Source organism: Diadema antillarum, unplaced genomic scaffold (genome assembly GCF_040938485.1).
Source record: "Diadema antillarum isolate AM-2024a unplaced genomic scaffold, OU_Dant_1.0 seq00000843_RagTag, whole genome shotgun sequence".
In the NCBI taxonomy this organism is placed as follows: Eukaryota; Metazoa; Echinodermata; class Echinoidea; order Diadematoida; family Diadematidae; genus Diadema; species Diadema antillarum.
In genome coordinates this window covers 196,772-221,008 of record NW_027271718.1, presented here as the reverse complement: position 1 = coordinate 221,008, position 24,237 = coordinate 196,772, and the positions used below count along the sequence as shown (strand labels likewise).

Here is a 24,237-nt window from a genome sequence, read left to right as displayed (position 1 = left end):
GCAGAACTTTGTTTGTATTGAATCTTCAGGCAATATTGCCCTGTACGCTGATGACCAGAATTGTAATACAGTACACACAGTTGTTTGATGAATTACACATTGTAATACGGGTTAAAGGTCAGTCCTTTAAATGAAAGGTCAAGATTAATGGACTTCATTGAAAGGTTAAAGGACACCTCTGGATGATTTTCAGACTTTTACATTTGAACAACTATACATTAGTTCTACTGAGTACAGAGTTTCAGAGTTCACAGTGATTGGGGTGATGAATAAGAATGTTTTCAAAATTTAAAACAAATTGCAATGAACAAGGATGATGACATGGCAGCCTCACCATAAGAATGCATGAGTTGGGGCTCAAGGAAGCAGAACAAACAAAGGAGGCATGCATAGATTTCACACAGGTGAACATGTTAAGAAAGCGGTATTGTAATGAAATTACACTGCTAGACTTCTGAAATATGTGAGGCTCCTATGTCATAAACACTGTTCAGTGTAATTTGTTTAAGATTTTTCAGATTATTGGTTTCTTTGCTGGAGAACCACAATAAATTCCACAAATCTAGTATGGAGCTGTCAATTTATGTACTACATGATGTGAAAATATGAAATCTGTCCAGAATGCCCCTTAATAAATTGTAGCTAGCCATGCTTGTGGTAGAACATAATGATTATGTGAGAAGGCAGAAGCATCTACTGTACAATGAGGAATGTTCACATGCATTTTAATTTCGCGAATTTCACGAGCGCCAAGGTTCGCGAAATTAAAATGCACACAAAAGTTCTTGTCTACACTATATGCATTGAATGCCAGTGGCAATTCGTGAATATTTCATGCCGCGAAAAAGGCCGTCAGCTCCAATTCGCGAAAATCTCATGCCGCGAATATATCATGTTTTCCAGTATTCTTTGTCATCTATGTGCTGCAGTTGATGTGCTCTTCTTGATACATTGTACAATGTACTTTACTTTACAATGTACAATATCTATGTTGTCTTCAATGGTATTTCTGTGTAACCTCATCAACAGCAGGTAGCAAAATCATGTTTGATATGAGTATCAGAGTAATAATTACACAAATTAGGAGATATTAAAGGGATCGTATAGTTTTGGTTGAGACCTAATGTCAGGTTTCTAACATTTTTTGGTGAGATAATGAGAAACCTCTTGTGAAATATGAAAGAGCGTGTAATTCCTCGAGGAATTCAACGTTTATTTGATGAAAATCGGTTTTGAAATGGGTGAGATGTCCAAAACAGAGCAATTCTAGTAAAGTGTGGGACCCACACTTTATTACGATTGCTTTGTTTTCCTTTGTTGTTGGATGCTTCAGTCATTCCAAACCCGATTTTCATCGAATAAACTTTGAATTCCTCCTAAAATGGTATGCACTGTACTATTTCGTAAGTGTTTTCTTGGTATCTTGCAAAAAGTTAAAAGCCCAATTCTCATCTCCACCAATACTGTACTATCCCTTTAAGCTATTTTATTAGAGGAAAGAGCTTTCCATCGAACATCAAAGTTTCACTTCTTTCAGCCATAGAAAATGTACATGGAAAAGACATTTGTGATGCCTTATATTCTAATGTGTGTGCTGGTATAGACCCTTCATCTCTTCTCCTTTCTCGCCTTTCCCTGTCCTCTTGTCTCTTTCTGTTTCTTCTTTCAAAATAATTTCCTCTTTTCCTCTTTTTCCTTTACTGTGTTTTGTTTTTTTCTCTCTATCTTTCTCTTTACAAGAGAGGTTGCTTGTGTTTGCTTGTCCGTCTGTTTGTTTGTTTGTTTGTTTATATGTATAGGTCTGTTGTGTTGTACACCGATATATTATGTCTAGCTAATTGCTTTTTGATGTTAATTAGTCTTTTTGTCCACGAGGAGACTGCAAAATACAAGCTTAGCTTTTTAGCATGTCTCCTCCATTTCCTGCAACTTTAGTTTCAATTCAATTTTCATTGTTTACTTTGCTTTTGTGATGCGTAGTATTGTCAACTTCACGTATTTTTCTTTGTTACTACATTGCATTGATGTTGTGTTATTTTGTGTATGAAAATGTTGTTGGAAATGAAATAAATGAAATGAAATGAAATGAAATGTTTATGAAACCACTTTGATAATGTAAAGAGTTTCCCCTTAGGCTCTGTTTGCTGTGTGTGTCACCTTGGGAGACCTGTCATGCATACACTCACATGATAGTACTTACATTGTAATCTCCGCAGCCAGCCTGGTGATTAGCAGGGAAGAGGTCAATGTGCATGGTTCAGTGAGATATCAGTTTGAGATGATGGAAAAGGGATCCCCTGAAATGTCAGCTTTTTCCACTCCAGAAAGACTTGTAAACAGCATCCTGTGATCAGCAGGTTTGCATTCACAGTGTACATTGTACATAGCATCAAGTCTTCACACCTCCTCAATAAAGTAGGTAGTTGTTTTGTACACAAATCTCATCTTAGTTATTTTATGTCTTTACCATTTGTACGTGAAGAAGAAGTGATATTTTGCACAGTATGTAATAACTCATAGGAGATGTTGGTTTTGTGATGCTTTGTTCAAAGTTCAGTGTATATTATTAACATACCAACATATGTCAATAGGCACTTCAATTTTTTTTTTCATCAATTTCTAAGGCCAGTTTTATTCATGAAATGCCCTTTATTTTGTCATGCTACAGTGTAAGTGTATTTTTGGAGGACACAGCCTTCTTGGGTCTATACCTGCTTTTGTGCTCACCCATATCCAGGATTGTAGATACTGTCAGAACCTACAATTGTAACTTATACTCCTTCTATGAGGAGAAAAACTCTTACACTATTTTTTTTTTAATAGATTTTGTATTAGAAAAACAACAACAACAACAACAATTCCACTAAAACAGAGTAGCTCAAGATAAATAAGGCTTTAAAGTTCTGTAATCAGATGGCATAGCCCATAAAAGCCTGTCATTAGGTGCTGGCATGAACTCATTACAACTTACTTCTATCATACTATCATGCATGATAATGAATTGTAAACTATTTCAGGGGCATAGAATATATAAAAAAAAAGAACAGTATTAGATATCATATTGCATCATATGATATTACACTTTATTTAGTAATCCTCTCTCCCAATTATGTTTGTTTTGCCCAGAACCATTTACACCAATGTGACTGGACTCTAATGTCAGCTGTCTGTCGTGTTTGGAGCTAGATTGTGTCCTGTGGTGGGTGCTTCTGAGATTGCAGGAAAAGCGTGTGAAACAGCACACCCTGTCAGTTTCTCACCATGTGGGGTGCGACCAACTCCTCCGAAAACTGCAGTCTCCTAGGCAAGAACACTACGGCCATTTCCTATCTCAAGTATGGAGGTATACCGCAGAACATTGCATACAACTGTGTCTGTTATGTGGTGAGTAATTCTCTATGCTCATAGATTTGATGAACTACTTGGTGTCATCTCACATGTCAATTGTAACAGTAATGGCAGCTACTGTATGCGCCGAATATTTTGTGAGGTTTTTTATTTTCGAGAATTTCACGAGTCAGATGCTATTCGTGAATTTAAAAATAGCAAAAATGTTGACTCTGATCCCAACATGAATGTGACATGCACACATACATTTCTCTGTTCAGTACTGTGTTCAATGATCGCAAATTTGACCGCTCACAAAATCGTCAGGAAGTCACAATTTGTGAAAAATTAGACTCGCTTAATATATGGTGTTTACAGTATATAGCATGGCACTAATTAGTTTAGAAATTGCCATTCTATCCTGAGGACTTTTATTGTTGCCATGGTTGCTGTGAGAGTATTGGCAGTCTCAATTTAGTAGGTCCGTTTATTGTCCAGTCAGAAATAGATGGACATGTCATTTATTATTCAGGCACCGTAATTGATAATATAGTCTCATATCAGTGGGATTAAAATGAAAAGTGATTGGAAAAGTAAATTGAAATACCACATAAGTATGTGCTTATATCCCATCTATTCTTATGAATTCTTAATAAGCTTACAAATACAAACCTTGAAGGTAACTATGTGGCAGGCTTCAGAAAGTGAGACGGAATGGTTTCTAAACCATGTCATACCATATAAACATGGTTCGCTCAGCATGCACAGTATGCTGTGGCACAGTGCACTTTGAATGGTTTCCTTCAGGTAGGACTGAACACACCCTCTGTGTCTTGATGATTGTGCTGTATTAAATACTTAATAGTAATTGGTTAATCAGTGTGTTCATTGTTGGAAGAAAGAGACTTGGATAAATCGACTATATATGACATGGATGATTCTACTTTGCAGTGGCAATCGCAGAAGGTACTGTGCATGTCAATGGTGTTTCTGTTACGATTGTATCTAGTGTCTTTGAACAAACATCACCTTGTTTGTATTTATTTTGTTTCCCTGTACTATGTTCATACAGATTCTGGTGGTTCTGTTTGCTATCTTTAGAAAAGTAGCTGGGGATTATGGTCGCATTGCTCTTGTTAGTCAAGGGGAGGAAAGGTAAGTCACATAAGAATTTAAAATGTACTCTGTAACTGTTTATGATTTACAAGGTTGTATCTTGTAATACCTGTTCCAGTCATTGTCTGTAATGGAATACATCCTGGAAGTGAACAGGAAAGAAATTAATGTCTAGATAGTATTGGTGTTATTATTGTCTTTCCTTCACAGTTATGTTTGGCATGTGCAGTAACCAATGATTCGTGGTAAGAATATTCTAATAAGCATTGTGCAGCAAGTAGTGCTTACCATTTTTGTATTTAAAAAAAAAGAATGTCAACGAGAAAGAAATGTGTCAGTTGATTTAATTTTGTAAACACTGTTATTAGCACTCAACGTATTATTTTCAATATTATAATCATAATTCTACGTGTGTGTGCGTGTGTGCTTGTCTGTATATTGTATGTGTATGATTTAAAAGTTGCATAGAGCAGATTTTTCATTTGATATTTATTAAGAATTAATAACCAGCATTCATCAAGGCTTGTTGAAGAGTTATTTAAAGAAGGTATAAGAGCATGATTAATCTGAAAGCAGAATTATGCTTCTCTTCTTAACTGGTAACTAGCCAAATACCAGCAAACTCACATTCTTAAGGCATTGTTCTTTCCTGTAGAAAAAGATCAGAGTTAGGGTTACAACTTATATGTGAGCCCAGCAGGCTTGCCTCCCATCCTTGAATCAGCAGGCCTCGAGCTAACCTGACTTAACCTAACTATGAAACCTAGCCTAACCTCAGTGTTGGGCTCTGCAGAAAATTGAGCATTGTGTTAGTGTGTTGAAAGGAACCTATCACATCCTACACCTTTCTGATGAAGCAAGCCACTGACATATGATAAATTTACGAGCTGCCAAAGGCAGGTACAACAAAAATTATGGACTTTGAAAACACTGGAAGCTGATGTAGGCAACCAGGGAAGTGACAAACAATCTGGGACTTGTTTTAAATATGAAATCTACTGGAGCTGACTGGAGGCAGTAAAGAATACTGAGACTGTCAGAACCCCAATAGTTCTTTGATGCCATGAAAGTTGCTACACCTTTACAGAAAAACATTTAATCCAAAGGGAAAAACATGTTGCCATATTCATCATGTTTAGTACTTTTGCGGTTATTTAAGTAAATTTATGTATGCAGTGTGTAGAAAAGAGAAAATGATGGGAAAATCATTTGTGTAAATATACCTTTGAAATAGATGCACGCAACAAATTGTAATCTGCTGTAGATGTTAAACAAGTAAGTTATTGTCACCCAGTATGCAATTCCTGTCAAAATTCTGAATGTTAAAAAAAAATATGACAAATCATTGAGGTATTTCAATAGTGTATGAAAGAAGCTTTAAACAGTGCTTCATGTGTTAACACTCTTTAATGAATTTTTTCATTCATCAATAGACATGGAGCTTCTCATTAACTTTATCTTACTCTCTGAATTAAGTCATGCCTGGAGTGAGATGTTTTTAGAGTGCACAGCCAATGTCCAAAACCCTTATTCTAGACCCGTGCTTCTCAACCTTTTTCAACCTTTTTTCCTTTTTAGGCCCAGTTAGAGCAGATATTACACTCTTTTCCTATTATTTTTGGCTGACATCGAAGCCCACCAGTTGAGAAGTGTTGTTCTTGATGACACCTGAAGTTTGAAAAATGTTATCTGATTAACAGCACCAATATTATGCTATAAAGAAAAGAGTGTGTGATATGCTTCAAGTTTCTTCAAGTATCTTTAAACATGTTCATCTCATTTACATATTATCTGAAATAGATGAGAACAGACCATCTTCAAATTTGCAATCAATGTGCATATATCCTCTATGGTCCAATTTTGTTGCAGACTAGCTCATGCTGTAGGCATGCAAGTACGGGCTTGTTCAGTTTCTGTCATTTTCAGTATTTGTGTTCACAATGATGCTATACTTGAAAACTAAATTACGGGAGTCCTGTGATTAATCATCCTTTAATACAAATAAACCAGTAATGATGGTGAATAAATCACACACACAAAAAAAATGTTAGAGACGGCATTCATGTGTGCTTGACAACATCATTATTTCAGTCCGTATTCTCTGTTTTAGTCACATTCCATCAAAGGTCTCATATGGAAGGCAGAGTTAATTCTCAATTTCAGTTGACGGAGTGCCCTTTCAGAAGATGGGCTGAATAGTGGATGCATAATGGATAAGACAGTGATGTTTTATGCAGAGTCGCCATGACAGTGTTATCATCATAGGGAGGAGAGGGGATGCCCATACAGTTAAGAGTGGAATATTCAAAAAGGGGGGTCGCTTATACGTCTCAAAAATCTGGAGGATTGATGATTTTTGGTAATGAAGATTAAGCGGTGTGTGAGAGGATCGGGGAATTGAGTTGATGGAACGACTACCCAGCAATGGCCCTAATTTGTGTAAAGGAGCTCTTCTCAGTACAATGCTTGCACAACTTGTAGGAGAGTACATTAAGATCGAGAGGATCCAATTATTGCCTTTCACTTCTGTTTTGAGCAGTCCTATATGTAGCACCAACAAGCGAAGACATATAAGCCGATGAGGAACAGTCATATTATATACAATGCAAGGCCAGGAAGAAGAGCAGCGAGAATTTTTTTTTCTGTTTTTGTCTTTCTCTGTCCAGATCCAAGGCAGTATATTTACAGTACCTCCTTGAATTCTTATTTCAATGTTAGAGAGACAAATTGTGCAAACTTGTATTTATCCAATGTCAAATCAGACCTGGCTTCAGATGTGACAATCATTCTGATAAAATATGACAGAAAAACAAACATCTGAACACTTCAAAACGTGCATAGAGGTCTTTTTGGATAGTGCTAAGATGTTGATCACCCATTATCACCTGTGCATGCAAGTGGAAGGCGATCAACTGCTCTGTCTTTGACATTAAAAATTTCTTCCGTCGTTAAATCTGCTCAAGTGAGTAGGAGTGGTGCTGTCCCCGTACAGAGTGAGTGATACAGCTACATGCCGCAGAAAATGGAATTATTCATGGGTACGACATTATTGGTGCTCAAAATTAGGCTCCCAACTCCAGTGATTATTGTATGTAGGCATATGGCACAGTGATGCAGGCTAATAGACATGATTTGGCTTTTATACATTTGTATCAATAGCTCAACTTGAAGGCCAGAGAGAAATTCTGATGAGAAGTATGGCAATATGTTCAATTCTGTGAATTTCTGTGATTTTTAGAAAAGAGAATAAAAGGTCTGCAATTCTTACATGTTTTGATGGTTGAGTTTTTGGTCAAATTGGTAAAAATGAATGTTGCAACATGGTATATCAGAGCCATTTACGCTAACATGGCTAGGTTAGAAAAGTAAAAAAGGTGCGTGAATTCTAGTTGCTATGTGGAGAAAGTGTAGATCAGGGTGTAGCCTATTTTTATATTTCATCCATATCAAATCAAATTCATTTTTGGTACAGTCAAAAATATATAATTTCAGATTTAATCTGGTACAGGAACCAGATAAAATTTTTAGCCTATAATTGAATTGCTGTGTATAAAGAAAGAATGAAAAAATACCACAACTGGTCAGCCCACAGAAAGCATTTTTCATTGTGGGAGTATGTTGCAAACTGTGCATGCTCAAATGTTGTCACACACTGACCATGTAACATAACATTGTCACACAACATTTACATAAGTTTTTGTTTTTAATTTTGTAGGTCTTTTTTTTTATTATTATTTGTTTTCCAGTCAACCATGACATATCAAGTCATACTGCTCCCTTTAAGAACCACTTCTCTCCCCTACATTAGAGTTGATTAGTAGTCGTCTTGTGTTGAGAAAATGAATCGAGTGAGTTAGATCGGAGAGACCCTATCTGCGCGTCTTGAGGCACACAAGAGGAAAAAAAAAAGAAGAAAGAAAATAAACTTAATGCCCATGATGGATCTAAAATGATGGCAGGGTTGATTTACATAGAGCTCTATCGAAAGTCAATAAGCAAGGCTGCTTTAATATTGCACATTCAGAACTGATACGCTTCCCTGCCAGTCTCGTGTGAAGGGCTTCATGTGCGAATAATCGTCGGCTTCCCATAGTGCAGAGAAAACAGGAAATCCCTAAGTAATTGATATTACCATGATAAAGGAAGAAGATTAGACTCACTTGAAGACTTTTTGTAAAGGGTCCTTCTCTCTCTCTGACTTGAGCCACCTAAATCTGCTGCAGTCATTTTTGTTTTATCTCGGTTTTTGTTTTACTTTTGGCTTCATCAATAAATTGAAAAGTGAAGTACACATTTGAAGACTATGCCTTCATGTAAAATTGCCATCAGACAATCTAAAACAGGGACAGCAAAATGCAGAATTTTGGATGCTCAATGTGTTTCATGTTAAGTTAATTGAAATGTAGGAAGGAGTATTCTCCCCCGCACCTGAATCAACACATGAACAATGGCTATGGCTGTGTAAGATAGGCTGTGGTTCACTTCATGAGTAATGTAATGCAGGGAATACTCAAGTGTTAAATATTTCAATTAATATTTGCTGTGGATACGAGTCATCAAAGAAATTGATACAATATCACTGTTTGGGAACAACATATTTATATGTGAAACTTTCAAGGCATTATTAACCATTTGCAGATGAAACAAATATCCAGCTTTAGTGCTTCTAAAAAGTTCTAAAATGTGAGTTAGGGATAGAAACAACCAATGTAAAAATGTTAGTCAGTATAATCAATGTTATTGTATTGTTAAATATACAAACTGTGAACAATAGTAATAATAAAATTGTTTCTCTGATATAATAAACAGTCTACAGTTATGGTTTATTGTTAAAAAAAAAGTTATATCTCTTTCTCTTTTTTTGGGCTTTATTGCAAAATTTTTGTATGGTAGGATTTTTTATAATAAAATTTACCTATACATATGAATCAAGTGTGATAACTTGTACATTTTTTTAATCACTGCTCCCAATGGTAAACAGTACCTTTAAAATGTCATGTTTTTCTTGGTTTAGATTCAATTTGAAGACACTTGTACTGTTTTCCTGATGTTACTTGATTTCTTAAATCCAACCCAGTTTGCAGGGAGATTCCTCCCTCCCTCCCCCTCCCCCATTTATCCATCTACTTTCGTTGAGTACTTGCCCTCCTGTGCTGAACTTTGGACATATTATTTGGCTGATATATGGCTTTACTACAGAATGATTGGTGCTATAGAGCAACAACTGCAGTACTTGCACTCAATTCTGCAATTGAGGCAAGCCGTCATCTGTTTGGTGTTCACTACTATTGAGAGCAGACTGTTTTTGTCTGATGTGCTTCCAATATCTAAAGGTCTCATAAAAAACTACAACAACCAATCCATTATGTTTTTTAGTGAAATAAGCTCTCTAGAATTAGGTGTTTGACGTCAGTTAGATAAACAATGTTGGTATAACGTTCAGGATGTCATTGACCACCATATTCCAATGTCTTGATGCCATAAAGTGGGATTATATCTTGAGATTAAGCCTCTGCCAGAGAGTATTACTTATAAATTTATATGATGGCTGTATACATTGGCCTTGACATATTATGATCGATTTCATTAAAGTTTATGAAATGATTTAAATGGTTATGGTACCAATTTCTCCAAATTATTTAAGAGTGAAATATTTGAGTAAGCTGCAGTCACATAATTTGTAATGTGACATGTAAGTAGCTTAATTTTTGAATGTCTGAAATGGATGAAATATGTTTGCATTTTGCCAGTTGATGATGTTTGCCCATGGATGGTTTGGATGTTATCAATATCAAGTTTGAGCAGAGATAAAGTAGATTACATGAAAAAGTCATACTTGTCTGATGGAGATATACATGTATATTGAGATTGACATGTTGTGAGATATTTCATATTAAATGCATGTGTCATTAAAATGGCCTACCTATTTCTCAGAAGTGAAGAAGCAGGATATTTGAGTAACTTTAAAGGGATGGTATAGTATTGGTTGAGATGAGGATTCAGCTTGTAACTTTTAGCGAGATACTTAGAAACCACTTTATCAAGACAATTCTATAAAGAGGAATTCAAAGTTTGTTTGAAGAAAATCTGTTTTGAAATGGCTGAGATGTACAAAAACAAAGTAAAACAAAGCAATCCTAACACATTTTGGGTCTCACCTGTTATTATGATTGCTTTGTTTTGGATATCTCAGCCATTTCAAAACCAATTCTCATCAAAATGTAAACTTTGAATTCCTCTTAGAATTATATTGTTCTTTCATATTTCATAAGGGGTGTCTCATCATCTCAAAAAATCATCATCAACAAATGCTGGAAATCTGAAGCCCCATCTCAACCGAAACAATAAAACGTAATTTGTAATGTGGCATTCCATTGACTTAGTGAATATCTCATATAGTTCAAATATTTTTGTATTTTGCTGGTTAATGATATTTTAGCCTGTAGATATTATGGAAAGTCTTTGGTATTACTGTTTAGCCTGATCAAGGACAACATACATGAATATCACATCAACTTTTCCATAGCCGCCATACATTTGGTATATCTTCCACTCTGACCATTGTGGGAGTGTTACGGCACATTTTGGTAAATTACCAAAATGTGCAGTTTTATTTACCAAAATGTGCCGTAACTATGTTATGGCACATTTTGGTAACTGCACATTGTGGTTTTAAAAAAAAGTTACCAAAATGTGCCGATAGTGCACCTATACCTGACAGGGTCAACTGTTACCAAAATGTGCAGTTAAAAGTGGATTTGCCTGCACATTTTGGACGATCTGCACATTTTGGTAACTGAACTAAAAACCCACAGAATGCCATTAATTTGGCCGCATACAGGGACTGTGTAGTACCTGCATGGGAGTTGCCTGCGAGGTGCTGCCGCTAAGGGCCTCCTACTGGCGTTCTGCATGTACCTCTGTGGGCAACCCCCGTGACTCACCCGTAAAAAGTTTTGGTCATGCTCTAAACTTGGCTGCGGGTAAATCGGGCGTGATACGTGCTAGGTACTGTCAGGTGCGGACCAACTGTGGAGAGCTCCGGGTAGCAAATTTGCTTCCTCGCAAGTCAACCCGCAAAACTTCCCAAGATACGGTATGACAAGGCCTTGAGCATGCTCAAAATATGTTCCAAGTGAGTTGCCGGGGTACACGCAGAACACCAGTAGGAGACCCTTACCGGCAGCACCTTGCAGGCAACTCCAACGCAGGTGCTTTGCAGTACCCGTAAGTCGCTCGTTACAGAAAACGGATCGGTTTAAAAGCTCTCACGCAAGTAGAAGGTAAGTAGCATGCGTTTAGCAGAGTAGCAGGTAAGACACAAGCGCAAAACTCGCAAACATTCTTATCCGCCCGCAGAAAATTTTCCTGCTTGCTGGAAAATCCCTACTCGAAACAAGCCCATGTAGCTTGCCCGGAAAGGTGTGACACGGCCTTACAGGCCGTGTCACATCTTTCCGGGCAAGCCTTGCGTGTGACTTGCGAAGAACAATTTTTACTGCCCGGATGTCCCCGCAAATGACCTGCACATAACAGTACCTAGCACGTATCTCACCTGTAGTCGCCCGGAGGTGCACACGCAAATCCTTTTTACCCGTAAGCATGTTCAGGCCTTGTCACACTTTTCCGGGCAAGCTACGCGGGCTTGTTGTGTGTGAGGATTTTCCAGCATACTGGACAATTTCTGAGGGCGGACAAGGATTTGGGCGAGTTGTGCATGTGTCTTACTCGCTGGATGCATTCTACTTATGTTCTTCTTGCGGGTATTCTGTGTGACCTGTGCGCCAGGCGTGTGGGGGTGACAACTCAGAAATTCATCTGAAGGAATGGCAGAAGTCCAACGGAAATGACAGAATGTCATTATCTTGGCCGCGCTGGCCGCATACGGGGACTGCGAAGTACCTGCGTGGGAATTGCCTGCGAGGTGCTGCTCAAAACTTGGCTGCGGGTAAATCGGACTTGCATGCGCAGCTCCGGGCATCTACGGGCGAGATAATTTTCCTATGTGCTGGAAAAACCTTACTCGCAACAAGCCCGCGTAGCTTGCCCGGAAAGGTGTGACATGGCCTTTAGGCCACCGAACTCATTCGGTGGGGACAAAAACCAACTGCACTTACAGTTTGTTTTTGTGATGATTGTGGAGGAGCAGAAAGTTACCAAAATGTGCCGTCAATGTCCTGCACATTTTGGTAAATTTGCCAAAATGTGCAGTTACCAAAATGTGCCGTAACATGTTACGGCACATTTTGGTAACACTGCACATTTTGGTAATTTACCAAAATGTGCAATTTACCAAAATGTGCTGTAAGAGGGAGCATGTTTAAATACATACACTGTGTACTGTACATGTGGGCAATAGTGTTTTTCAGTGCTTTCTGTAGCAAATTCCAGAAACTTTTGACACACCATGTATGATATGGAAACATTAAGATAACATTGTAATATGTTAAGAGTCATGTATTTATATGTATAGGCATCAAGTCGGAAACTGCTTAAATAGGCTGAAGAGGCATGTGAAAATGACAAAACTCTTTGTGCCAGCTGTTTTGTTGCTGATGACCATGTTCATAAACAATATTGTTAATTTTATGTTGTTTGAATTCAATTCCATGTAATGCATTCATGAAATATCTGTTGATGAATACACATGCTGTAATAATGCAGGCTAAATCCAGGAAAGGAATTTAAATAGCATAAATTGCTCATTTTGAAATAGGTGGATATTGGGCTTAGAATTAAAGCAAACACGATGCAATTCTCTTCTGTGGTAAGGCTGTATCTTTGAATCTAAATGACACACAAGTCCGACTTAAGTACTGCGGAGACCTAGTACATGACTAATTAATGGCATTGTGAGGAAATGTTATTTATTCATTATTTATTAATTATCAGAAAGTGAGCAATCATCCATAACTGAATGTACCCCCCCAAATTGCAACTCTTTTATCATTCATTTCAGCCACCATTATAACTTTCCGACTTGTAATAGATAAATGTATATTTCTGCATTAGACATGCAATTAGAAAATACTGCTTTAGAAATGTTTCTCAGCAACAGTTCAATGTGATCACGTGAGATCTACCTAGAAAGCCATGCAAGATGTCAAACCATGATGAAGAGTAACCACAGACAAGAATTTAATGCATGATAACAACAATTTCTTCATTCCTCTCTGATCAAGTCAACTTCCATTATGGAAATGAGATTTTTCTGTGGTGGCTGGCAAAGTCGCTTCAGGTGGGTTTTTTTTTTTTTTTCTGCTCAAGAATTGTGCATTCTACTCTCTGTGTTCACTATGCAATGTCTCCATAAATAGAATATAGACTGTGTGGGAGGATTTGTTGATATGAGAGGTATTTGTCTAAGATGGTGATTTTCCATCAAGGCCCATGCGTATTACAGATGTATTCACTGTTTGACATTTTTATGGTAGTGGTGGAACAGAAAATGAATGGATTTGTTATTTGGGCACAGTGCATACAAAGTAGTTGATACATCCATCTGTTGATCAAGGAAACTTACCAGATGTGAGACAAAAAGGACATTTCTTTCCAAACAAGTTATTGCAAGCTATTTTTTTATTTATTTTGATACAATAAAAAGCAGACTAACTGTAGCCAGTGGTTAGTTCATCCTTGAGGAAAAAATCCCACAGATTTATATCTATATTTATGGTAGTGGTGGAACAGAAAATGAATGGATTTATTGTTTGGACACAGTGCATACAAAGTAGTTCTTATACATCCATCTGTTGATGAAGGAAACTTACCAGATGTGAGACAAAAAGGACATTTCTTTCAAAACAAGTTATTAGGAGCTATTTTCTTATTTTGATACAATAAAAAGCAGACTAACTGTAGCCTGCCAGTAGTTAGTTCATCCTTGAGGGAAAAATCCCACATATTTATATTTACAGTTAAGTATCACTCCCCCATGTGTATAAGTGTGTTATTTGACTTGTATGTGGGGACAGCCAAACCCTACATGGGTATTCAAGATTTACAAATTACATTGATAATAAAACATAGAATCTGCCATTTAGCATCTATTATTAAAATGAAGATTAATATTGGCTGATAAACTTCATGTACATTCTGCATTTAGGATAAGATTCTGAAATATCAAAGTTAAAGCTGAATTTTGCTGTCTGCCTCCATGTATATTATGCTGAAAAAAAAAAATGATAAAAGTAACCCAAGCAAAGAGATAATTCCACAACCCTTTGCAGGACAAAATAACAACATGTTGTGTTTTAGCAGTGTTGAGTGCCCAGATATTGATTGGTAACCAGACCCTTAAAAGGTGCCCTGTGGCTGACTGTACATCATTCTCAGACATTCAGTGAGAGACTCCATGAAATGTGCTGAATGGGGCATGCATGGGACATGGAAGAATACATTGTATGGTAAGAGGCAGACAAGGTGAATAATCAGGAGCTACACACATTGCACAGAACAGATGGATATTTACTCATTGAGTTTACATCACAGGAGTCCTTATTTGCCATCTAGTCAGTGTGAACAGTTTATGGGTAAACTTGAAAAAAGGCCAGATACCAGTAAGTTGTGTGTCATGCCAATGTTTTAGCAGAAAATCCCATTACAGTTTATGGTATACTCATGCAAATAGTAACGATAATTGTGAGAATGAATATTATCTTAATAATAATTGCAATATTGATTTGGCACTGCATTTGTTTACAAACATCTTTATGATGCATTTTAATCAATCACAAGAATTGCCCAGCTGAAATCCATACTTCTCCCTTCATAGACTTGAGAAAAGTGTGCAATTTCTGTGTGGCGATTTATTCTGGCTTTCTCACTATGATTAAATTCAGAGTTTAATGCTTAAAGTGTCTGTCAGTTCCTCTTAAAGTCCTCTGGAATTTCGTATGGCGAGGATACAAACCATTGTCCAGGCATGTTCAGAGTTTACAACAACCCAGCTTTTTAACGTGCGTCAGTCAGGTCAGGCACTTACAGTTGTGCAGTGCTTGAGCATACTCTGCAGCTACAGTTGTATAATACAAGCTATCACACAGGAATAATATAATATATATATTTTTTAAAAGAACCAGAAGCATGCATATGTAAAATTGTGCAGTTCCAGTAAGATTTTTTGTGGGATTTTTTTATTTGAAAGTAACAGCAGCATAAACTACAATAAATGCACACACTTTTACATCACTGTTTAATCATCATTAAAGATTTTGCAAGGCTATGTTAATGTCTAATGATAGTGCAGAAAGCATACACACAAATACACACACACATACACGTACACATACACAAAACCAAACAACCCACTAGCACTAGACTGATCAAAAGATACACAATGGAATGAAAAACACAGGCAGGAGTTAGAAGGAATTGCTTTATAGCAATGGTTCTGCAGTATACAGTCATGTGAAGTGGGGAAAAAATGAGAACATTGTGTAGTTAAGCTTCTTATGCCAAGGATATTTGCTGGTATGATTTGGCTTGCCTGAGTAGAGATTGTCTGTTTTCATACAATGTGTGTATATTTATTCTTGTGTGTCTAATCATCTCTCAGCATAATCACTCAGTCTGTAATTTTCCCAACCTTGCTTTAAACACTCCAGTATCACATGGAAAGGTAGAAAGGTTGGTCAAAATATCTAAAAGTTTATATCAAGCACTTACAACAACAACCACAAAAATAGTGCTTAGCTGAATATAAGATATATGGCACACAAATGGAATGTTTGCAGCAGGGTAAAATGTATGATTTTGGAATAATTATACAATCTACAGTGTATAAGACATTAGAGATATATATGCCCAGTAGTGCAGATTATTATGACAGTGTATGCAGATATGTGTGTTATTTGACAATATAGCAAATCAATTCAAGGGATTTATGTTTCAAACATGAATGTGATGCTCAGTGGCTGGTTTGCATCTTATGATGTGCTGCAAATCTGCCTGGTAATGTTTCTAACATTAGGTGCTTATGTTCCTGATATGACATCACTGCATGTGCAAGGCCTCAATTTCCTCTTATCGATTGCCCAAATGTTCTGAAGTCTTGTCCCAGACATCCAAATTTATTGATTTGAGGTGATAATACTTTATTTGAAATCCATCGTGGAAGGATGTGTGTTTCAAGAAAAGACAGGGGGAAAAAAAAACCAAGAAGATGGCAAAACATGCTGTGAACATGATTCAGATAAATATCATGCTAGACGGAAAAATATCTGTTGTTTTCAGAGCCCTGTAGCTTCAGCAAACTCAGCCATCACTTGCAAATAATAAGCCATTATCATTATCCCTTTTATGCTCGGCCCTGATCCGTCTATTTGGAAAAGCAATCAAATGCTTTTCATTAGTGATCGATTGTCAGGGTGCACATTACAATGCCCAGAAATGCATTGTTTTTGCAGCAATAGAGAGCAGGGGGATGCTTCTGGTATCTGAAAAATATGACTGGAGATTATAAACGGAGCCTTATTGATCCCCCTACCAAGCTCATAGAAACAGACTCATCCATGATTTAGCATTTTGTTTTCTCGTTTGTCACTACAAAATACTTAGTAGCTGTACAGCAGATGCAGTATGCGCTTGTAAAAGTTGGCAAACCACCAACCCTCAGATTTATCATGTACTGTCATAAAAATGTTATTGGAATCACGATTGCCACCATATCTCTTGTTCTTGTTTTTGTTTCCAAGTTTCGGGTATTTGATCTATTTTCTGTGAAATTGCATAGTGTGCAGGAAATTGCCATAATGCATTTGTCTCCCCAAACCTGTTCACAAATTGTAACCAAGTGGCAATATGTGTTGCAGGAATAATGCGTCAGGTTACATGCAGTGTATGTCATGCATTTTTTTTTTCCTTGTTATAGTATTGTCCTTAGGAAGAAGGCTGCAGTGGGCATCGTGCCTTTATAAATGGTCGCATTAGGTACGGTGATTTGTACATGCATACTCAGTTATAAATCAAGCAAGAAGTGGAGACATCCCAGATAGTGTGTACTGACATTTTCATTGTTATCTTATGTGTGAAGTGTAGTGATCCAGGGGTTCAAACACTTTGCTATCTGGGTTAGTAATTCTTGAGTTTGTACAGGAATGCTAGCTGTTCCGGTTTCTCATGTTTCCTTTTGTTTTGACAGAGAGCTGTATTGTTATAATGTAATTGTTTGTTTTAATTTCATTCCTTCTCATATGTGGAACAAAAAAACTACAACAACAGCAACTACACTAACAACAACAACAACAAAGAAAAACTGTCTGCTGTCTATTAATTAATATGACAGCCAGAAGAATTTTTTATCTCCTTTCAGGGTCATCAAGCTTGCATTAAGCCTGAGAAGGTGATCAAGGTACCAATGATATGGAGGAGTGTAGTTCTAATGCAATATGTGGCATCATGGTACATGTACATTATGTGGTGCATGTGATGACAGGTGTACATTAGTATGGTACGTACGTGATGACGGATACACACCTAAGGCTTAGATGTCAAGACATGGTGTTTCTCGCCATACTATACCCAAGTGTACTCACATTTGCCTTCATTTGCGTGTGCTTATTTTCCACAGGAGAGCGTTGTCATCCCAGAACGGAACTGATGCCTACAATGTGTATGAACACTTCCTCTTTTTGAAATATGATTGCATTGCTCACACATGCTTGCAGTTTCAGTTTCTTCTTTTTTTTCTTTGTCTTGCCATCCAGCATATCTGCATCTTGGGTTTGGGCCCATCATTAACACAGCACTCTCCATTCATCCATATCTCAAGACTAATCTGCTATTTGTGAATCACTGGGAGAACTGGTTATTTGGAACATGATTATTAATGTTCACAAATTTTGTATGCTGGCTGAAGCAGTTCAAATGCATAGGGTACTACAGTAGATCTGTGGCTGATTAATGTTCCGCATTAACACTAATTGATACTAAATGCACAAGTTTGTATGTTAGTACAACCTTACACTGTATGTATAGACACATACATGTCTATATATTTATAGTCCTTGCAAAAGTAAGTGATACACCGTATCACTCATTTTTGCAAAGACTTACATGTAAATCCTGTGTCAAGCATTTTAACACTTCTTATAGGATATTAACTCAAACAAAGGTGTAAAGAAACAAAGAGAAAAGAAAAGCAAAAACCCACATTGCTTGCTCTGATGTATGTACCATGGTATTCATCATCCTTGAAATTAAAGAGAGAGAACCCATTATACACATTTTGTATCATCCATCATTTTTCAAGTATAATCATTTGAACAATACACTAATAATTCTACATTATACATTTCATTCATTATCAAGAAGTATTGGAAAGAAAAAGTTAATTCTCATATTAAATGACATCTGGCATTCTGAATACTTTGCCAGGTAAAGCTACATGCTGCTCTGCTCATTTGTGCTTTGATCGTATGGGATTTTTCTGAGGAAAGCATTACATACAGATCTGCACGACTTCTGGATTTCATGAGAATGCCTTCTTGTACTCTGCCTAGAGACTTTACATTTCATCATGAGCTCTATTTTACATCTCAGTACCTTCTTTCACACTTTGTGATGAGATATATATTTCTTTAACATGTTTTGGGTTAGTTTGTTTGGGCTTTTGTGTGTGTGTGTGTGTGTGTGTGTGTGTGTGTGTGTGTGTGAGGGCACTTTTTAGTGCAATCTTCTTTCTTATCACATATTCACTAACAATTCTTGCTTTGCACATACTGACATTTTGAATGAATATTGTGGCAATATTTGTGTTTATTTGTGCTGCATTATGGCTGTTCAGTGAGAATGTTCCTTAAATTCTGCCATCAGAATAATTTCATTCAAGGCAGTCTCATTTATTTATTGAATTGTTATCAGTGTGAGGTTGCTTTGTTTTATATTAGGTGACGCGAAATGTATACCATGCACGTGTCATTTTGAATGCAGCAATGTTGGTGAAGGCAGCATGGATATTCTCTCTAGCAACTTTTATTATGGGACACACACTTTGAAATGTGTGGCTTACTTTCCTTAGCCTGTCAATACAATATAATTTCCGGTTGATTCCTTTCATGTTTAATCTTCTTTCAAAATCATCCTAAAGTCTTTACATTAATGCACTTTATAAGATCCCATTGTCGATGCTGTCATGCTGTTGACCTATTTAATTTCATCACCGGAATGCAATTTTCAACATGTAACAATCATTTTGCGCATTTCCCTCATTTACACAATTTTGATTAACTTTTTAATCCAAATTCATGGAGGTATTTTAAATCAAATTCATTGTTTTACATGTGGTCCAAGTGCAAATTAGGCCTGCCTTCCACATGCAGGTTCTATGTCATTATGCAATGTGTCATATGCATTAAAACAATTCAGATTTGCACAATCTACAGACTAGATTTAAACCACCTTTTTGAATTCTGGCCCGTAAGTCTCACCATGTGATCTATATGTGATGTAATATCTGAGAAGCAACACTAGCACTTGCAATATTGCATGTGAAAGATGATGTTGACAAACTTTAGCCGCATTCTGTCAAAATGTCTTCATGCCATTAAAGGTAGGGGATACCTTTTACAGACCTCCCAAAATGCAGCAAAACATTAAATATGAACCTCAGGGGACTTGTTTAGGCCACTGCTGAGAAATTTGGAAGTCAACAGTTATCTACAATTTGAATAATGCACAAAACTCAACTACTCAGTCGTTCTGTGTGTCAGCCACACTTAAGCCTTTTTGTTGCAGTCTTCTGTATTTTTTTATCTATAAACACAAATCTAAAAGTATAAGAGCTGATGTAATAACATATAGAGTGTGTGGTAAGAATGTATATAGAAATGTTTGTAAGTTTTGATGAACTTTCTTCACAAAATATACATGATGGACACACATGCAGTGCATGGGTCTGCAAACGTAGCCTAGTAATGTACCGGAATTTACGGTGAGCCCCGAAAAAAATTCAATTCAAAATCTAACGGTCAATAAAAATGTACTAAATGTTACCTTTCACTTTCAATACTTTATGGGAGTTTCTAAAATGATACTCTCTTTAACATACCACTGTATTTATACAACTCTTCATTTGAGGCATGCAAATGGGATTCCCTACCTTTAAAGGAATGGTATAGTATTGGTAGAGGTGAGGATTTGGCTTTTTGTGAGATATCAAGAAACCACTTGTAAAATAGTATAGAGCATACCTTTTTAAGAGGAATTCAAAGTTTATTTGATGAAAATGGGTTTTGGAATGGCTGAGACATCCAAAAACAAAGTAAAACAAAGCAACCGTAGACCCACCTTTTATTAGAATTGGTCTGTTTTGGGTATCTCAGCCATTTCAAAAACAATTTTCATCAAATAAATGTTGATTCCTCTTGGAGTTACATGCTCTTTCATATTTCATAGGAGGTTTCTCATTATCTCTCCCAAAAATGTTAGAAACCCGAGGTTAGGTATCAACCAAAACTATACGATCCCTTTAAAGCTTGAAAAAAAAAGCAACAACAAAAACAAAGCAATTTGTTAGCAGTCACTATCATCATGTACCATTGTGAAGTGACTTGGTATCAAGTAGTATGGCACACTCTACATATTTTTTTTTTTCATTTGAGATGTGAAAGACCGTAGCATCATGCAACATGGCATGTGATAGCATGCTTTGAAGCACATGAAAACTGGCGCCGCTACGTCATGTGCATGCATGTACAGTATACATGAGTGTGTGAGGGTATCATTCGATGTGTGAATGCCTGTGATCATTAGCTAAAGCTACGTAGTTTGTAGCATCCACATCATAATCATTGATGCTTTTTTTTTTTCAATGGAGGACTGTCCATTGTTGAGGAATACAGGCTTTAGATACACTATGCTTAATTTTGGCTAAGCAAAATAGTGTTAATGGGACTATGTGTTTTTTTCCTAATTTGTCATTTGTTCTGCAATGCGATAACACAGATAGTGTAGTGATGCATGTGTGGTCACGATACTTCCAGTTTGTTAATTTTAGACATTTTCTTGCTGTTTGCTTGGAAGTTCAATGTGCCATGAGAGGATAAATTAAGGACCACTGTATGTGATGTACATGTATAGAGACTATTACAATGTCTGTGTTCAAGTGTGTGTTAATGTAAATCATTTGTATATTGTACATGTATGTGCATACATTGTGTTTGTATGCATGCACGTGTGGGTAATGTAATTATTTGAATAAGCTGACCTTTCTGGCTGCCTCTGACCTTTTTCATATCGCATAAACATGACTTGTTCTTCATCTAATCAAGATTGTAATCTATGGGTTTTAATATAGCAAGATAATAAAGGTGGGTGATTCAACATACAGTCTGCCCTTTGAAATATCAACAATTTTTTTTAAGTTTTTGTTTTTGTTTTTGTTGTTCTTTTGCGAGGGGAGATATTAGGATGTGTGGTAGGATTGAATCCACTGCTGGAAATTAAACTTTGTGTGTTTTCTTTCCCACATATTACACACATATATGTAGTAGACCTACATGTTCAGTTCCTGTGGCATATGGTGGTGTATTTTCATGTTACTAAACATGCCCAACAAATTGTTACAAATGACAGTGGAGCTTGAGAAGTGGAACTAGCATGTGTGATATTGAAATCAAATAGCAAAACTGTGTCTTCATTAGAACAGCAAAGCACTCCTCCTAACCCCCCCCCCCCAAAAAAAAATGACAACAGAAATTAGGCACTAACAATAAATGGGGCTCCTTAAAATGATTTGTTTTAGATGTACAATATCTCTTGAAATAACCATACTATGCATATTCTTTTGTGGTTTCTTGGTGTGAATGTGCATTTTCACCACAAGTGCCACACACATTATAAGTCATGATGATAAGATAGACTTCTCACGAGTCCATTCCACATTGATTTGCATGCAGTGCTGCTATGACCACTTGTTTGTCATGTGAGCCAGTCTGGTGACGGCATAAGCACTTACAGGTGAGAAGCCAACTACCTCATCAAATTGCATGTATCGGCCAGAGGATTGGATAATGTGGTGTGAAACACACTTGTTGGAATCATCAAAATTGAAAGCTTATTATTCATTCTAATTTCAAGATGAAAATTAAGAATCACATAAATTCCACTTGAGAGCAGCGGCACTACATTCTGATTCACAAAAAATGCAATGTATTCAAATCTTACATTGTCTTGGGTGTTAGTTTTCAGTTTGTAAAAGGGGATGTAAGTTTGTGTAAATATTGACTGAACAGAATGTGCTCTTGCAACTTAAAATGCTGAAGTACGTGACAGACCTGTGAGACAGTCTAGATATTGGATGAAGACTTTGCAGTTGCATTCAGTCACTTCAGCACAGTTTGTCACTGCAAGAGCAGCTGTAAAGAAAGAGTTCATACTAAAGCATGAATAAGTGTAGTCACCTCGTATAATTTCCTGTCAAAATTTGCTCATACACAATTGTATCATGCAAAGCAGAGACTCCAACTTCCCTGCTTCGACGGAGATCTCCAGCTTTGAGACCATTTTAGCAAAATCGTCCACTCTCCCACTTGAGTTTGATATTTCTCGAATTAAGATGTATTTTCTCTCGCTTAAGATGTATTTTCTCTCGCTTAAGATTGAGCTTTCTTCCCACCAACTTTAGTATTATCATAATGTATTGAGAAAAAAAAAATGAGGCTAACATAGCACCATGGAGCATCTATTACCCTAGAGCTGGACCCCAACCGCAAGAGACTTTGTGGTGTGTGCTATGCACATGTAATATTGTGCACACGTTTTCGTAATCGGAGTCTCCAGTTACAAGGTGGTCCAGGCAGGAGAAAAGAGATGCATGAGGTTGGAGTCTCTGTAACCATGTGTTACATGTATGTGCTTTCATGATGTATCATCACCTTAGTAGATCTCATGGGTTTGTTCTGATTGAGGTAGACGCTATTAAATCTCAGCAGAGCATTTCCCACAGTCTGAAATGTTAAGTGTGAAGTTTTAGGGAGCCCATCTGTTTTTTAGGATTTCTTGATAGCATTTAGGGATGTGTGCTAGACATTTGCTAACCAAAAGAATGCCGTGAAATCAGAGTTTGATATACAGATACCTTTGCTCTTGAGATAATTTCTGGGTCTGATTATGAATTTTCTTATACCTACCCCTTCCATTTCCATGCATTTTCATGCATTACTCTCCCCCCCCCCCCTCTCTCTCTTTTTCTCTATTTCTGTCCATCCCTGTCTGTCTGTATGTATGTCTGTGCTTGTGTTTCTCTCTGTATGTATGTCTGTGCGTGTGTTTCTCTCTGTCTGACTTTCTGTCTCAATGTACTGGAGTATCTTGGCTAAGCTATTTTTGTACACAAAGTCCTAGAGCAGTTGAGAAATGAGGAGTTGTGGACATGGCATGAAAGTCAAGATGGGTAATTTAATTCCCAAGATACAACGCTGAGTACAATTCACTCGAGATACATAGACTTTGTCCCAGCAGTGTGTCTCCAGCAATTATTCAGATGGACAAAGTAGCTTTCTGTTGTAATTTGCTGAGAGTACATGTATACCTGTAATTAAGTGTATACCATGTGAATATTGCTCTTGTGCCTTTGAAGGGTTGCATACGTGGTTTCTGCAGTAATGTTTAGTAATATTTTCCGTACAATGATTGTGAATGCAGTAATAAGAAGAGAGTTTCATTTTTGTGTGAGTGTGTGTAACTCAAAAAATACTTAAAGTGGGGCAAAAGAAGAGTTGGAGGCTGGTAGTGACCAGTTTTGATATAAAGTCTTTTCTTCTTTTTCTTTGTCTTCTTGTGAAGAACAGTCCA

At 36.9% G+C, this 24,237-nt stretch overlaps 1 protein-coding gene across 2 annotated transcripts in view; it reads left to right on the top strand.

Moving 5' to 3' along the window:
* The window catches only part of LOC139740221 (calcium permeable stress-gated cation channel 1-like), a 118,372-nt gene that overhangs the window by 10,235 nt on the left and 83,900 nt on the right, over positions 1–24,237 (top strand). Inside the window, exons 2-4 of one of the 2 annotated variants that reach the window (XM_071650804.1) lie at positions 3,127–3,384; positions 4,400–4,482; positions 18,014–18,055. In XM_071650804.1, coding sequence (XP_071506905.1) covers positions 3,262–3,384; positions 4,400–4,482; positions 18,014–18,055 — 248 coding nt within the window. In that variant the 5' untranslated portion in view covers positions 3,127–3,261. The remainder of the gene's footprint in view (positions 1–3,126; positions 3,385–4,399; positions 4,483–18,013; positions 18,056–24,237) is intronic. The other variant, XM_071650805.1, reaches the window with a different exon arrangement.